This window comes from Equus asinus, chromosome 4 (assembly GCF_041296235.1).
Source record: "Equus asinus isolate D_3611 breed Donkey chromosome 4, EquAss-T2T_v2, whole genome shotgun sequence".
In the NCBI taxonomy this organism is placed as follows: Eukaryota; Metazoa; Chordata; class Mammalia; order Perissodactyla; family Equidae; genus Equus; species Equus asinus.
This window is the reverse complement of record NC_091793.1, coordinates 42,016,677-42,035,000: the sequence shown is the minus strand read 5'-3', so window position 1 is coordinate 42,035,000 and position 18,324 is coordinate 42,016,677. Positions and strand designations below refer to the sequence as shown.

Here is an 18,324-nt window from a genome sequence, read left to right as displayed (position 1 = left end):
GAGGTGGCAGCTAGATGGGGAAGGAGAATCAAGATGGGAGAAGGGCCAGCATATTTATGTGCGGATGAGAATGATGCAGGAGAGAGAACTGAGAACACAGGAGAGGGGAAAAATTTCTGAAGTGAGGTCCCTGAAGAGGCAAAGGGGATGCAAGTGGCAGTTGGCCTCAACTAGGAGCATGGACTTTTATGGCTACTAATAGGAAACAAAACAATATACATGGTGACAAAAAATGGGTGGGTAAGTGAATACTATGGGAGGAGCTTGCAGAAAGTCTAACTACGTCTACTTCTTCGATGAAACAAGAAGTAAAGTCTTCAGCTAAGAGTGAAGATGATGGTGGAAGTGGTAGAGAATTTGGGAGAGAAGAGATCTGAAACAGCCATCTACAAGGGCAGGTGAGTGAACAGACAAGGGAAATGGAGTGTGATTGCCAGGCAAGGTTAAGGGCCCATTCTTCCCTCTCTGCCCACCATAGCAATAAAGACATAACAATAATCACATAATTTAGCAATTGATCACATGTTCAATTTAACACTCCATGGTTATATCATCTTTAATTCTTTTATGCTTAGCATCTCTTAAACAAGATAGCAAGCTCCTCAAGGTCATAGATCATGTCTTGTATTTCTTTATGTCCCTACAGTGCCTTCCAAAGGAGCTGGGTGCATAGCAGAGGTTCCATGAATACTCACTGCATTCAATCAGAACCATAACTGCTACCTCTCTAGAATCCAACGCTGTCCTGGTGGGGCAGAGCTCACAAGCCTGATGCCAACACAAGAAGAGAATGTGGTTCAGGATGGCTGATTTTGAGCTCCTGGGACTTTTTGGCTTGGAGATTTTGGCTTGGGGGTCATGGTCAGGAGGGCACCAACTGAGATGCAAATATCCAGACAGGAGAGTCATCTGTTCCATGTAGACATCAGACTTCAGAGGTTGCTTTGGAAGACTTACTTGCGTTCGTTATAATGTCGCCAGGCAGGCATGACAAAATGTTATCTGGCCCATGGCAAATACAGCAAAACCTTTATCTCTACCTTTTAGACGGGTTAACTGAGATTTATTCTTAGTCCATTTGCTTTCTCATTTTTCGAGAACATTTGGATATTTGTTTCCTACCTCTGTGCTTTCAATTCATAGAAACTACAATTTCGAATAAGAACATTTGATTCAGCTTGTAGTACTAAGCTCATTCTGTCAGCTAAGTGGTTTGAGGCAACTTGAGATTTTAGTTTTTATTATTGCTTCTTTAAACCATGATTACTATAACAGGTATTTTTACATGTTCAATTTTTTATAAGATCTACCTCTAGATTCTTATGTTTCTAATCTTATTTCAACTTTAAATTATCTACCGTCTCTTGAGTCCAGCCTATTTTCTACCTAAATTTAAAAAAAATTACTCTGGGTTCATGTTGTTTAGTGAAAGCCCATAGTTAGTGCCCACAGCAGAGTTTCCCCTTGTGTTTCTAGGAGGCCTCTTTTCAAAGTGGGTCAGTGCCGTAATTAATTAATCCACGTACTGGGTAGAAAAACATAGACAAAATAATATAGGTTGTATTTCTACTTCTTAGCATGTTGCCATTATGCTTAATACCTATTCCATGAATGAATGAATAAATATATGAATGAACATCTACATGCATACATAAATGCATACAAGAGGAGAAGACAAAGGGACATGGAGTTCACAGGGATGAGTCATCACTTCTAGGTGGTGCAGGGGTGGGGGTAAGGCAGAGATGGCAGGCACATTGAAGGAGGACAAGTGGAAAATGTGCTGGAATTTTCAGCCAAAAGGGCTAGGGTTGAGGTGGGGGTGAAGATACTCCAGCAGGAGCTAAAGGTACAAGCAGGACAAAGCATGTCTGGAGTGTAGTAAGTCATCCAATACGGCCAGAGAGACAGAAGGAGTTGTGTAATATGAGGTACACTTATTTGCAAAGATCAGTTCAGGTGGAATTGCAAAGGGCTTGGGAGTTGCGTTGATTCCATAAGAACTTCGACAAAAAAGCCGGTGTGATTCAATACATTACCCTCCAGCATATGAACATGTGAAACAGACATCTATAGTGAAAAAGTCTAAACAGATTTTAAGAGGACTCATGAGAAGTTGCTTAGAACTAATTCCTTTTGGAGGAGATTTTGAAATGTAAGCAATGCAACAAATAAAAGCTTCTTTTTCTGATCATGCAGGACACTGAACGGTCTGATTTTTCAAAGGTCAGTTACTCGGTGATACAGTTGAGCTGATCTACATCTGCATTCACTTTCCATGCCCCTAGACCTTTCCAGCGAAGGCTGTTGGACAGTAGAAATAAGCATGGTGCTGTGAGGCAGAACTGGGACAGAAAGCTCTCAGATGAAAAAGTCCCATTGTATTGCCTTCACTTGTTCTTTCTTTCCTTTTTCTCTTTCTTTCTTCCCACTGCTTTTCACTTGTTTGTTTTGCTTTGCACACACACACTTACTTAACTGGGACTATGGGATTTAGCATTATAATTCCAAACATATCAGATTTCAAGTGTGTCTCTGTCTCAATTACTAAAATCAGACTTCCTGAGCAAAGAGAAAGCCTCCACTTTGCTCCCAGCGAATGATTGGGCTGTAATGAACATCTGGAATGTATACTCGGCTTCTTTACATGATTACTGATAGACCCAATCCCGTTGCGTTCTTTCAAGACTATAAAAACGTGTTAACATGGTTACATCACACACTTCAGCTGGTTTGTATAAGGCATGATTTTGCCACATGACATTTATGTAAGAAAGTAAATAATAGTCCCATTCAAAGTGATGCTGTAGCTCAGAGCACTCATGTCAGCCTAGCCCTGGCATTTCCTGCCCATTTTCTGGACTTAACCAAATTGCTTGACACTGAGCTGTGTAAACTTACTCTCCAGGCAGCATAGTCTAGTAGTTTGAAGAGAATGAAGTTTTCTATAATTTGAGGTGACCCCCAGCTTCAGTGTGGGTGGTTGGACTGCCCCAACTGATGAGTTGCGTCTTCCAGACATGTGTTTCAGGCTTTCCCTTCACAAAGAAAATCCTTCTTATGTAGGATAACACAGCCCTGGGTTTGGCATGCTAGGGACATGGTTGCCACTGAAATTTTTCAAAAGGGCTCGATGAAGATCCTGTGGAATTGTTATTTATAAACCGCAAAAGTGTAAATTTATCACCACTAGTGCTAAACGCTGATAATCGCAATTGTCTGGTTATTCCTGGCTACACTTAATGTCTGTTCCTGGTTCTTCTCTCCCACTGAAAAGATTCCCTTCATTCCCCACGAGCATTGGGTTTTATGTTTTGTCTGTTTTGTGTTTGGGTCCTAAGAGTTGATCAGGTTTGGGTCACAAGAGTCCCTTGCCCCACTGAGGCTGTCCATGGGAGCAACACTTGGCAAATTGTCTGTGGTTTGAAAACATTTGCTTTATCTGCAAAATCCACAAAAGTGAGTGGGTCGGAAAAGTCCAGATGTTGGAAGATTTGACCTAGATAACCTCTTGGGAAAAACAGAGCCTTCACTTAGCAGCCCCATCTTCTCTCCAAACTTTGCAAATGCTACAATTGCCTCTGGATGTCTCCTGATTTCCAAAGGCACAGAGTAAACTCAACATTGTTGGCAACTTGCAGAGAAGCCAGCCATCCAGGATGTGGGACTGCCACCTTGATGGGAACCCAAGCTGGGAAGGAGCCTGCCATTGATCGGTGGTACTCTAGCCCTGGTAAGATCCAGATCTGAAGTTACCATCTTCCTTGGAAAGAATCAAAGATGTAAATCTAGAGAACAGTTGATTAAAGGGAAGTAGTTCAGTTAGTATTCATTAGCCAGGGAAAGAAGGGGGATAAAAAAGATCATAAAGAATAGCTGGGAGCAAAAGGCCAAAGTACCAATCAGTGAGTATACAACCTGGACAAACCATTCTGCCTTGAAATGCAGGAAAGTTAGCAAGACTTTAGGAAATGTCCCTAAACCATCACAAACTCCATTTGGGACTTGCCAGACAGGAAAAGCAACAGCTTTCTGGGAACCCCCAAGCTGCACAGATTCTAAGGCAGATTGAGAGGGATTTGCTATGTTATCTATCCCATGACAACTTGTGGATGCTTCCCGAACTCTAGGAAGTATAGACACCAGAGATTGAGTTTGCCTTAGCTTCTAGGACTCTAAGAAGTACAGCATAAACTGTCATTAAGTGGGTAATGTTAAGGCCTTTATGTTTCATCAGAACAAAGTTAATCTAAATCAGAGTGGGATTTGGTAGATGGATGTTCGGCAGTGTGAGTTGCTTTATTGCAGTTCCCACATCTAAAGTTCAAGCAAGACTATGCCCCAGAAAACCTACCCTCTGTTCCCGCAGCTGATAGAGTATAGGTATAAGTGGTTTCCCATCAGGGGCAGCCTTTGCCTGTTCTTCCGGCTTGGACTCTTGTACCTCTTGCTTCTAGAGAATAATTGTCTATCTCTGCTTGCTTGAATTAATTCTATTTCTGGTTGGTTGTTTTGTTTTATTAGAGGTGACAGAATGCAGTGCGAAATCTGTAGGGACTTGTTTTCTCCTCTCTGTATTCTGAGGCAGTAGCTCAGACTGGAAGTGGTGCAAATGAAGACCAGTAAACATAATCTTTCATTGTTAGTTTCTCCTAAAATGCTCCAAATATGGCTGTAACCAGACTCCATCCTAAGTGTTCACCTCTGAACTTTTCAGCCTGGCTATTTTGAAAATGGCTAATACAATTATTCTAAACTTGTGTTCAGCACTATCCCTTTATTGAGCACCAATGAAAGGGCAACATTGTACTGTGGTGAATGTGGGGGTTATACAACAAAATATTGAAAGAGATCATCCCTCAAATAAAGATGTGTAAGCCATGTATTACACCAATTGTGTATCATACCAACCTGAATTTGAATCCTAGCTCTGTAATTTACCAGCCATGGGAGATGAGGCAAATCATTTAACTTCTCCTAACTCATTTTTCTCTTCATTCATCCAAGAAATATTTTTGAGAAGCTGATATGTCCAAGAACTGCATCAGGCACTTTGAAATGAAAGTAGTAGTGGAGTATCTATTTCATTGAGGTGTATGAGAATTAAGTGGGATAATTAAAATAATATGAAATAAGGAATTGAAAATAAAAGATACTCAATAATGCTAGTGGTTGTTATCATTATTCAACAAATATTTATTGAGAGTCTATTAAAAACAAAGCACTGTGCTGGGGCTAGGGATGTGCTGGTGAACAATAACAGGTTATGAAGAAGTCATGATGGGCCGTAGCAAGGGAGGAGGCCACTGAGGAAGGGACTGTTTTGAATGGCAGGAGAGAGACTTAGATGTGAACAAGGGACTCTCAGTAGGTGTGAAACACATGAACATGGCATTTGAGGAAGATGCTCCTAGTAACCAGAATTAGTTACATTGCCATGAGGGAAGACTGGTGAGAAGCTCGTGCAATAATCCAGGAACTCATCGATCCAATCTAGAACAACGCTGGGCCAATTGAGAGCAAGAGGCTGAACTTTAAAGGAAAGTGGAAGAATGAGGGTGAGGTTTGGTGAGTGAACACATACAGAGGTCATAGAAACAAGCCAAGACCAAGACAAGAATCACAGAGAATCAAAAGCTCTCAAGAATAAAGAAGTAAAACTGAGTCACTAAATACACAGACACACAGGCACATGCTACATATTCAGTCAATACTAAGGACAGATAGCGCCTATCAATGATGTTTCTAATAACTGTTTTGTGAGACTATTCCTGACTATAAAAGCAATATAGCTGAATATAAAAAATAATAATAATGGAAAATGCAGAAAAGTATTAAGAAGAAAGTTAAAAACACTTGTCATGCTGCTATTCAAAGGGTCATGGCCCCCATAAGGCAGGCATAGAGTCAGTTTCTGGGGACAGAATCATGTGGGAAAACTCCCTCTCTATTTTGCCAAAGAGTAGGACATCATTTCACCCCAACATCACCATAGGCCTACAACTTCTCTCCATTGGTCTAAACAGCAATTTTTTAAATAAGAGAATGAACACACTTCTTATTATCTAGAGAAACTAAACACATATGTTTATGTGTGTTTGGCTGTATGTGTTTGAGTGCTATGAGCGTGTGTGTGTGTGTGTGTGTTATATGCACACCCGTTCTCCTTAGTGATGGGCAAAACAAAACACTTTATTTTCTTGTCATCAATGAGCAGTATCTTTGTAAAATATCAATGACATAGCCAAGGCAAGTGCCTTGTGACTTCCTTTTGGCAATGATCAGGGAACAGTAAGTGCAGAAGCCAAAGGTTTGAAAAAGATGTATGGGAGAAAAAGTTAGAACTGGGAAATTCAATCCACTAACTTGAGATTTCTTTTCTCCAACTGGGAGAAGACTGTCGTTATTGTTCAGTTTTAGTGAGGGAGGACCAATGATTGTACCTTCTGAGAACCACCAGTGTGGTGGTTAATTATACTTGACTAAGCCACGATTCCCAGATAGTTGGTCAAACATTATTCTAGATGTTTCTATGAAGGTATTTTTTAGGTGAGATTAACATTTAAATCAATAGACTTTGAGGAAAGCAGATTATCTTCCATAAGGTGAGTGGGCCTCATCTAGTCAGTCAAAGGTCTTAATAGAAAAAGACTGTCCTCCTTGGAAGAAGAGGGAATTCTCCCAGCAGGTGACCTTTGGAGTCAAACTGCAACTCTTCCCTGAGTCTCCAGTCTGCAGCCTACCCTAAAGATTTTGGCCTTGCTAAACCTCTACAATTGCACGAGCCAATTCCTTAAAACAAATCTCTAGGTAGGTAGGTAGGTAGAGACAGATAGATAGATGGATGGATGGATGGATGGATGGATGGTTGGATAGATAGATAGATAGATAGATAGATAGATAGATAGATAGATGACTAGATCCTGTTGGCTCTGTTTTCTGGAGAACCCCGACTAATAAAACTGGCTTTAAATATTTATTTTGAGCTCTGAAAGAAATTGAAGACTCACCAAGATGTTGTGACAAAGAGCAGTGTGTTGTAGGTACATCTGAGTGTCTGCAAAATGTCCATGGAACATCTTCACTCCATGCTCAAGGGTCTGTGCTGGACAAAGGATGAGGTACAGTCTCCAAGGGTATGTGCTTACCAGAGGGATCATTACCATAGATTCTGTGTCTCCTCTTCCATTGGTTACTCAAACTTCTGTGTATGCAGAGAACCCTAACAGGAAGCAGTCTGAAATGTTCCCCTGCAGCCATCTTTAAGTAGAAGATTGAGGCTGGAGGCTGTGTGCCCCGCTCTCAAAGAGCACATTAAGAACTTCCATAATTGACCCACGTGAAGAGTGGCATGCTCTGATGAACCAGTTTTTCTAGGAAGTTCAGGGCTCACCAGAAACAAGACCTTTTTGCCTCAACTCTTATTGTGGAAAATCTTTATCAAGTGTAATCAATTCGTTTTTCCATTAAAATCTACTTATCAGAATATAAACCCTACGATTAAATCTTTCAAAATGGAGTCTCTGGCAAGAGCATTGGGTGATCAATCTACACCTCAGTTCTTCTTACCCAGGCCTGCTCAGATTGACCTAGGTTATAATGTAACCCAGGACCGTTGTTCCATATTCACCTTGAGGCACTAGGCCATTCCCAGAGTTAATCACAGATTCAGTTACATACAAATCTTTGTAAACAGAGGGATCAGGAGGGATTTAAGACTGCTTTCCAGGCTTTCAGCTATATGAAGCCTACTGATGGGGAGAAGAGAAGAAAGGGCCTCTACGGTGCTGCAGTCTGAGAGTATGGTTACAGCCTCATCATCCACATCACCCCAACCCTGGGAACCACCTCATTCTTACATAACCTTATCCATGCTGTTCCCTCTGCCTGGAATAGCCTTCACTGTTTTTTTCCATTGTGGAGATGAACTCATGCCTCAAGACTTAACTCAAATATTATTCACTCCACCAGCCTTTTTCAACATGTCCAAACTCTATGAAAGGCTGGAACAAAAAATGAGTGTGAGCCTAAAGTGCCTCTAAATTATCAAGAAACAAAATTAATACAATTATATGATGGCATTTTTTATATGCAGTGTCTTTGCTCCCTGCTTTTTCGTGATGGTTATGTCCTTTTATTCCTTAACACATGACATGTTATACTGCAGTAATTCCCAAACACCAGGCATTCAAACATCAATCATATATTTTCTGTCATAACCGTTGACCACTTGTAATATTTTTTATTTACTTTAAAAATATTTTGTCTTAAATTGATTTTTTAAGACTTAGATACATATATTTTAAAACTAGGCTTTAAAATATCTATTTCAGAAACAGCATCCCTTGCCCTAAGTAGAAGTTATTCCTAAAAATAAATACCATACAAACACAACAGTATTATTAAATTCTGGACAAAACCACTGCCTGCAAAGACTTTGGGCTTGAGATCCATTTCCTTTTTGTTGAAAAGGAAGATTAGCAAAGATTAGAGAGGTGTTGAAGACAGACTAGCACCCACCAGAGACTTCCTCCTCACTAAATTCAGGATGGAAGGAGAACTGAAAATTGAACCATGTGCACACTTATGTGATTCTTAAATGTCCTGTCTTTGACCATCAGTGTTATGGGCCACATTTTGAACAATGATGCAGTAGAAAGAGTGCAGAACAGACAGAGAACGTGGATTTGAGGTTCATTTGCCAGCACCTAAATTTGTTTCTTAAGTGACTTTTCTATCCACCTGCCCTCCTCATTTTTCTTATTTATAAAATGAGGAAGTTGGTCATTTCATTCTCAAAGTTTATCTTTTTTATATTTCGTATTTTTTCAATTATTTTAGTGACGTCATAATGGCTTAAAACATTGTGTAATTTCAGGTGTACATTGTTATTTATCAGTTTCTGTATAGACTGCATCAGGCTCACCACCAATAGTCTAATTTTTATCCATCACCATACATGTGTGCCCCTTTACCCCTTTTGCCCACTCCCAACCCCCTTCCCCCTGGTAACCACTAATCTGTTCTCTTTGTCCATGTGTTTGTTTACCTTCCGTATATGAATGAAATCATATGGGGTTTTCTCTCTCTGTCTGGCTTATTTCACTTAACATCATACCCTCAAGGTCCATCCATGTTGTTGCAAATGGGACAATTTTGTCTTTGTTACGGCTGAGTAGTATTCCCTTGTGTGTGTGTGTGTGTGTGTGTGTGTGTGTGTATATATATATATATATATATATACACCACATCTTCTTTATCCATTCATCAGTCAATGGGTACTTGGGTTGCTTCCATGTCTTAGCTATTGTGAATAATGCTGCAATGAACACAGGGGTGCATAAACCTCTTCGAATTGTTGACTTCAAGTTCTTTATGCAAATACCCAGTAGTGAGATAGCTGAGTTGTATAGTATTTCTATTTTAAATTTTTTGAGAAATCTCCATACTGTTTTCCATAGTGGCTGTACCACTTTGCATTCCCACCAGCAGTGTATGAGGGTTCCCTTTTCTCCACATCCTCTCCAACAGTTGTTATTTCTTGCCTTTCTAATAATAGTCATTCTCACAGGTGTAAGGTGGTATCTTGTTGTAGTTTTGATTTGCATTTCCCTAATAATTAGTCATGTTGAACATCTTTTCATGTGCCTATTGGCTATCTGTATATCTTCTATGGAAAAATGTCTGTTCATATCCTCTGCTCATTTTTTATTGGGTTGTTTGGTTTTTTGTTGTTGAGTTGTATGAGTTCTTTATATGTTTTGGAGATTAATTCCTTGTCACATATATGGTTTGCAAACACTTTCTCCCATTTGGTGGATTGTCTTTTCGTTTTGTTCATGGTTTCCTTTGCCTTGCAGAAGTTTTTTAGTCTAAAGTCCCACTTGTTTATTTTTCTTTTGTTTCCTTTGCCTGAGTAGACATGGTATTCAAAAAGATCCTTCTAAGACCAATATCAAAGAGTGTACTGCCTATATTTTCTTCTAGGAGTTTTATGGTTTGGGGTCTTAGATTCAAGTCTTTAATCCATTTTGAGTTAATTTTTGTGTATGGTGCAAGATAATGGTCTACTTTCATTCTCAAAGCTTATTACCTTTTTTTATGTCAAATATTTTACCTTTATCATTATTTATTTTCCAGACCTTCATTCACTCAACAAAATGTTTTGAGCCCACACCAGGAGTTAGTATTGCGAATACAGCCACAAAGACATCCATGCCCTCACGACGTTTATGATCTTTCTTTCTCCTCTTACCACTCTTTCCCTTTTTAAAACTAGTGAATCAAATACCTGGCTTGCGTATTTCAAAAGGATTCATAGAACTAAAGATAGGTGCAGCTTAAAGTATATTTGAATTCAGTTTTTCAAAACGCCTTGCTCCTTCCGACGCCTCACACACATCAACGGTTGAGATTGCGGTGGCAGTTTCCCCGCAGCCCACTAGAGGGCGCGCACATTTTTCGATTCCAGAAGAAAGCGCGCCTGTGGTACTCCCCTGAAGTTTGGAATTCGTGTCTCCTTTCCCCACTTTCTATTCAACTTGGGGCAATTGTGGTGAGCCCTCAGCTTCTGTAACTTCCCCAAGCTCTCCTCGCCCCATGCAGTGACTCCTCGTCTGCCATTACGATGAATTCTTTTGCTCCCAAAACCACAACAGTTTTGCTTCTGACTGTTCTCAGTATTTGCCCTTTTGACATTTTAGAAGAAATAAGATCCAAGTTTGATGTCGAAAAGAAAGCATTGATTTCTTTAGTGAGAGGATTTTTTCTCCCTGTTATTGTTTTCCTTAGCTGTGGAGAAAATGCTCCTCTAAGGATTTAGAGCAACTCCTCTGAGCTAAAGAAGATATTTCTGAGGAATAACAGAGCTCCTTCTGAGCAGATCTTTTGGAGCTGACGTTAGTCCCCTTGTTCAGCAGCATGTTGTATTTTTGAGGTTCGGCCTTTTCCTGAGTTTCACATTTCAAATTGACAAGCTGTTGATCTCAAACATCAGAGAATAGACTCCCAGACCTTCCCTCCCTACACACCATGATCCAAGAGACATGTCCAACAGTTTCCTCAAGTTCTTGGCCTGGTGGGTGGCCTGAGAACCTTAGATCTCACCCTTTATTTGCTTCCAAAGTCCCCTTACCTCCTAATATCCATTCTGAGCTTTCCTTGGGAGTCAGCAAAACATTAATAAAATAAATTGTAAATATGCCCTACTGCACGTGGATATTAAATAACTTTTTGGATGAGCTCCTCTGCAGTTGACACAGGGAAGACTGGGAACACGGATTGAGCAAAAAGAGTGCAAACTGGGCCTTGCCCACCCCTTCTGTGAATCTCAATCAGCCTGCTCTTGAAGGAGATGAACTTTTTTTTTTTTAAAGAAAGGTGTCAGGAGCCTTCTGAGGCTGCAGCTTTATGCAAATATGCTACTCAAGAAGACGGCTGTAGGGGAGAGTTATTTATATCCCGTAGGCATTATACATGCAAAAGGTGAAACTGTGAATCTCTGAATTTCCAGGAGTGGATGTTCTCATGATGAGCGCATCCTTGCAGTTAGCTATTTTGGTGGCACACATATCTAACTATCAGATTGTTCCAGGCAGCAGATGACATAGTTATTCAGTAATTTTAGAATGACCTAGTATGTTTCTCTCCAATGGGACTTCATGACTTGGGGATCAGATTTACTGCCTCCTTGAACTCTCTAGTTTAGGTGCATTCATTTCTTTTTCTCCTAAACAGGTACAGCACTCAGTCATTAAAAGGTAATTATGGGGCACATTTATTGCCCTTTGCTTTCGTATTGACACCTGGAATTAGCAAAGAGAATGGCCATTTCTCTAGGAATTATTGCCCTGCTCTGTTGCTGGCTCACCCTACCTAGAAATATAGACTATTCTCCACATCGAAATATACAATAATCACTTCAGGAAATTGCTTTCCCTATTGGAAACTGAGAGCTCACATCGGAATGTTTCCACAGCACAGCTGATGATAATTACGACTCCCTGAAATTTCAGTTTTCTTTGATTGTGACATAAAAACTGGGACATAAATTAAAACCCAATTATCCTTTAAGGGTAATTGGGGTTATAAAACCAAGAGACTGTGAGTCAGTGTGTCGATATCGCAGGTCACAGTGTCTGATGGAATAGTATGTGCTCTGTCTCCCAAACCAGCCTTTCACATGAAATGGTTGAGGATAAGGTGATTTGTGCACAGTAGGTGCCAAGAGTGGACATCAGACTGGGTTACAGCCTTGGAGAAATGCAGGAACCTTCTAGGACATCCTGGAATGATTAAAATATGCTAAAACTGTGGTGGGAAAGTCCCAGCCTTCACCTTCAAAGGTACCCAACGGTGGAGCGAGGCACTTAGCATCAAGACTCCAGCCAGTATCTGACCCTGCATGCTTGAAAATTACAGTTCTTTCTACCTGGGAGATAGATGGAGCTCTTTGGTTCAATACAATGTATATCATCAAAGCCCACGAGAGGAGGATGGACTTTGTTTTCCACAAGGGCATGATCCACGAAAGCTGCAGAAAAACAAGATTTTTGGTAAATCAAGTCACAGGAGCATGAAGGGGAGCTTGTTAAAGGAAGCCTTAGATTATTCCTTAAGTACAGGGATTGCGTCCCCAACTGCTGATGCCTACTGGGCCACCTCTTGATGATGCATATTTGTATGGTCTTCAGGTCAATTGTATCCACTGGAACTTCCCAACCTTGTACCCCAAAGCCTCACATGATACATCTCTCGTCCCTCATTCTAGATTTTCAAAAGGATTTCACTTCCTTGTCTTTGTAGAGAATTTGTCACTCCCTCTCAGTGTGCACTGGTCATATTTTTAAAAGAGCACATACTCACCACTTGACAATGACATTTTCCCCTGTCTCTGCCACTCAGCTAAAGGCCCCTATGGGACTTTGATCATGCTGCCTGTAGTGTGGCACATAGTAGGCACTCATTAAATGGTGCAGAAAATGTGCACCATTGAAATGGCATAACTCTCGATTGCTACCCTTTATTTCTAGAAGGTAAAAACTGCCACAAGTTACTAACCACACACACTTGACCATACTCAACCCCCTTTCAAAACTAATCAGGCTTTCCTTTGAGGGCACTCACCTCTGCAAACAACTTTCTGGCCACAGGACAACATAAAGATCCAGATGAGGGTTTCCAGTAGACCTCTGCTTTCAGTTGATGTGTCAGTGTCATCGAATCCCCTGAGAATCACCAGGGAGATATGCAAGGTCCAGGTAATTCCCACCATCCCCGGGCAACCATGCCTGGATGGACATCTAGGGAACATGGTATGTCTGATCTGGGCTTTTGCAACCTTGTTTCACAATCCACTTTCTTATCTACTACCTCGAAACCAAAGAGAAATTGGTACAAACTGTATCAACAAAAGATCAGAAGTTGATTCTCAATGGCAAAGGCAAGTATACATTATAAATAGCGAAACAGCTGGCTTGGACCATGTCGCTGGCCACTCATCCAGTTGAGGGATTTGAATGACATCATAACCCTTGAGAGGGTATTGCTAGCCAGCTGGTGTTATTTAGAATACACAAAAATTGGAGAAAGAAAATTCACTCACACACATACACACACACACACACACACACAGGTTCAGGTTATGCAGAGAAATATGAACAACAGGAAAATAATTTGCCCCTCAGGTGCCCTTCCCTTGGGGAGTGATAGGCAGCCTAGTAGAGGAAGGAAGAAAAAGATTTTATTTTATTTTTTCAGTTGGCTTTACAGCTCAGCAAAGTTTTTGCCCTGTATCGGGCAAAAAGCATGAGACAGAGTCGGAAAGGGAGCCAATTGCAATGCTGCCTGCCCCTTTTCTAGGTTCTAGGAAATGAGATCATTCCCCTCGCTTGGCAACTAGGACAAGGGGTCACCCCAGGGCTACCTTCCAATCTAGTTTACCCCAGTCATTTCAGGGTTAAAATTGTAAGGTTTGCTTGAGATGGTCTCTTCTTCATTTCTTTCTTTTTTCATTTTGCATTTGCTCTAAAATATAAAATTGCTTGCCCATTCTCCACGTATATTCCTTTAGTACTGGTAAGGTGTATTCGCAGATGTGTGCGTCTTCATGGCCAGTAGAAAGTTAATCAGAGAACGGATCCTTATTTTCTGTGGCAGCATCAGTATTTTAATGTCTGCTAACCCTGTCACTAACACACATTCTTTTAAGGGAAAAAAATGCTTCTGTGCTCTAGTTTTAAAATGCAAAGGTATGATGTTATTTGTCACCATGCCCAAAAAAGTCCTTACTCGATAACTTTGCCAGAAGAGGGAGAGAGAGAGAAGGCAAATGTTCCCCCAGCTGTTTCCTGTCTACAGTGTCTGTGTTTTGTAGATAAATGTGAGGATTTTCTCTAAATCCCTCTTCTGTTTGCTAAATCTCACTGTCACTGCTAAATTCAGAGCAGATAGAGCCTGCGCAATGGAATAAAGTCCTCAAAATTGAAATGTGACATTGCTCTCAACATCTCCCATCTCTCTGGATTTCTTTTTGCCTCATTATTCCTGCTAACCAATTCATTTCCAGACTTTGCACTTCAGAAGCAATGGGAAAAATCAGCAGTCTTCCAACCCAATTATTTAAGTGCTGCTTTTGTGATTTCTTGAAGGTAAATATTTCTTACTCTTTGAAGTCATTGGGGAATTTTCTTTAAATTGTGTACTGTTTGCTTCTGCCTAGAAATGTTATTCACTTTAGAATTTTCATTGTTTCGGAGCTGGGAGTTATTTATAAATTGCTGAATATGCAATTCTGTGGGATCTGAGAAAATAGCTCCGGGAGATGGATGCCTTTGCACAGATATCTATATGAGTAGAAACTATTGCAAGGTACTTATGCTAAATCCTCCACTTCTGCAGGGCTTCAGTGGTGTCATTAGAGAAGATTCCTTTAAATCCTGTCTACTATATGGTTAAGGGCTATAGAGCACGGCTATGAACTTTTGGATTTTTTTTGTGTGCAGGTGCAGAATTTTTTTTAAGACCATGTTCATGTGTGTATGAGTGTGTGTGTACGTATGCGTGTGTGTGTAACTTGTCAGGACTTTGTTACAAGGCATGCCACCTATGAAGTTTCATTTTAGAGATATTAAAACTTTCAAATATGATCTTTGGAGCTAAGGTCCCGGAACTCTCTGCACTTATGCCCAGAGAGTCAAAGTTAGAGTGAAGTTTAATTTGCTCTTACGAGAAAGAACTTGACAACTCTTGCTGACCTTGCATATTCATATAATTTAAACAAATGCATACTGGCTATGGAAAGCGGAAACTTTCCAGCAACTGCTTGTCCAAGTTTTATCTTTTGAAGAGGACTTGCATAGGCAAAGTTTGGACTTGGGGTTTTGTGTTGTAAAACTCTGATTTTATACTCGGTGTTGGAAAGTCTCTTTAGGTAAATTTGGCTGCCGTTGTCAATGCACCGACTTCTCGTTTCCAATCACTGGCTCTAGATCAAGTTTCCATTCTCAGCAAAATTATATCCTTCAAGACTTGTGTTTTTCCAATTTGCAAGCACTTTTAAGCCGCTGTCACTGGCTCCCTGATGCAATTGCCTGAGGGTTCAATTCATTCGGTGCTTTCAAATACTCACCACTAGGACTTTTCTTAGTCAATAAGTGGCTTAGGAGTTAAGGATACATCCTTGTCAGGCACCTGATTCTGCTGCCCTTGAGATGCTAAGACACAGGCTGGCTACCTTGCTTTTAAAAGGAATGAAGTTAATAGACATATATACGAGGTGGTCTGACAGCTGGGGGTTTTGTCTCCCTGCTGAGATGATCAGAAACGAGGCTGTGGAGTGTTACTTCTGCATTAATTACAAGTTTAGAAAATTGTCTCCCAATGAACCTTTCATGCTGTGTATGCTGAACTTTTCAGAAGTAGAGCTAGCAATAAGTTGTTACCTTTTCCTGTACTCGGAGCAGGAAGTGGTTTGAGGGAGCTGCTGGTCTTTCAAACGTAATTCAGTGAGTGGAGGTGTCCTGCCCAGGGGCAGAACTCACAAGTGATTTGTACTCTGAGTCTCAAGACATTTCCAAGTGCTTGAGTCAGAGGGAAGCGGGTGAGGGAGAGGACTGGAGCTTGGGTCACTGTGCGACGCGGCCACAATAAGCACACAATGGAAATTGGTGGCTTGATTGGGGGGAAAAGATTGACTCAAATCCCAGCTGTGCAATTTGTTCATTGTTTGAATGGACAAAAGGCAGTTTACCCAGGCTCATAGTATACCTGCCTGGGTGTCCAAATGTAACTAGATGCTTTCACAAACCCCACCCACAAAGCAGCACATGTTTTTAAGTCCTCAGTTTTCAATTCACATCAGCCTCATAATACCCACCCTGACCTGCTGTAAAAGATCTGGAACAAACAAAAATGGTTACACCTACAGTGAGTATTTTCTTATGACTATTGCCCTCAAATTTTGCCGGGCATTTTCATTGTAGCCCAGACATCTGGAATCAATTGATATTCCATTTATTTAAGATAAAAAGAAAAGTCTTTTAAATTTTGAATTTGGGAATGATTTTTGAGAAAGAGGGCTCTACTTTTTTTTTTCTTTTTTCTCTTCTCCTTCTGGGTCTTCCTCCCTTTCTCTCTAGTATATCTTTCCTTTCTCTCTTTTCATTTCTTTTGTATTTGGCAAAATAAAAGGCCAAGGAAATGGTGAACATATGGGGCCACTTGTTTCAAACTTTTAACTCCTAAGCAAGTTCGTTCTTGTTTTCTTTTTGGGAACATAATGTGATCAATTCTCTGGTTCTCTGTGGGTGTGCTGGACTGTTCCCTGAACTAAAGGAAAACGCACTAGAGGTTCTGTCTTGTCCTAGAACTATAAGTGCTGATATTTATCTGACAACATAACTCAGCATAAGAAGAAAAAGAAAAATCTGTAAGAAATAAATCTTAAGTTCTCAAATGCTAGGGATTTGTATGTATTGCTGGGCTTAAATGGGATATACAGAAAGAACTGTTAAAAATACAGATTTGACATCTAATGAAATTCTCAATTCACTAAGACTATAAGTTGAGTACTTTTTCCCCTGGATTTCACAAGAACTGAAGAACTCAGAGGCATCTACAATTGCAGGTGCTTGACCTTCAGCCTTACTATAAAGTCAACAAGGAAGGGAGGGGTGGAGAAATAGAGTTGGTAGAATAATATACATTCTAGAACTGGCCCATTGCCTGAGTGTGGGCTATATTCTGTAAGATCAATTATGAGTTTGCTCTTTTGAAAAGAGCAATGAAATCCAGTTGGTTTGGATTTGTTGAGTTTTCCACTGGAAATATTGAAGGGGAAAACCTCTACTAATTATTTTATAACTAAGAAAACTGAGGATTGGATGATAACTTGTTTCTAGCAGTCCCACTGGCTTTGGCTACATGGAGGTGGCCTTCCATGTAGAGCTCCTATTGAGAAAATGGAAGAAATGTTCAGTTGAGTTTTCACCTCCTCTTCTGTTTTATGTCCATTATTTATGATGATTTGCAAATAGAGGGCGCTTTTCATCTTCAACTGTTTTACAAGCATTAAGCAAATTGGTATGTTGTGTTAATGAGAATCAGGGGTTTATATTTTTTCCCAATTGTTGAACTAAAGGTCTGGCCACAAAAATGGAAATCTTAATTAAAATGATAGAGCAAACTTGGCCACTGATGTAGAGCCATTAAGTTGAGAGTTCATGGAGGGCAAGAAGGCTGGTCAGAATAAAAGAATTGAGTCCATTTCTCCAAAAGTGATGGGGTGAAATGGACCTATCACTACTGTGATATTCAAAAAAGGCTCTTTTGATAATGATAGTTTCCAGTGTAACCCCATGACCCTGTTGGTAGGATTTCTCTATCAACATCCTCTTGGTGACTCTTCCAGTGCCACTGAAAGTAAATGCATCTGAGAGAGTTGAAGCTACTCACCTTGGGAGGCTTCCTGGAAGAAATCTTTGTGTCACAAGTAGCAATATGGAAAAACTTAATGATCACCTTAGCGTTGTTTCTACTACAGAGAGTAAGGATGGAGACTTGAGCCACAGGAATCCTGCTTCTGGCCGGGCTGCCATTTGGCTGTCTATCATTGGCTAAGTCAAGCCAACCAGGGGTCCCTCAATATATTTTGCTATAAAATGGATTCAGTGACACATAAGTCCCTCCAAGAGATGAAGTCAGAATTCCTATGACTAAAAAAGAAGACTTTTTTCAGGTTTTGAGCCCAGTGCCCTGTTCACAGAAGGCACTCTATACATATGTGTTGATTTGATATTGAGCTTGACACAAGCGACTTTAGAATGC

At 40.4% G+C, this 18,324-nt stretch overlaps 1 protein-coding gene across 7 annotated transcripts in view; it reads left to right on the top strand.

Moving 5' to 3' along the window:
• Window positions 1-259: 259 nt before the first annotated feature.
• Window positions 260-18,324, top strand: part of IGF1 (insulin like growth factor 1) — an 83,231-nt gene continuing 65,166 nt past the window's right edge. For 2 of the 7 annotated variants that reach the window (XM_070507165.1, XM_044745787.2), the window contains exon 1: window positions 260-398. Coding sequence is in view for 5 of the 7 variants with exons in the window: in XM_014835026.3 (XP_014690512.1) it covers window positions 14,586-14,648 (63 nt within the window). In the remaining 2 variants the exon portion in view is untranslated. Of the gene's footprint in view, window positions 399-14,303; window positions 14,649-16,312; window positions 16,426-18,324 lie in introns of those variants that run through there. The other 5 variants (XM_014835026.3, XM_014835024.3, XM_014835028.3 and 2 more) reach the window with 3 other exon arrangements.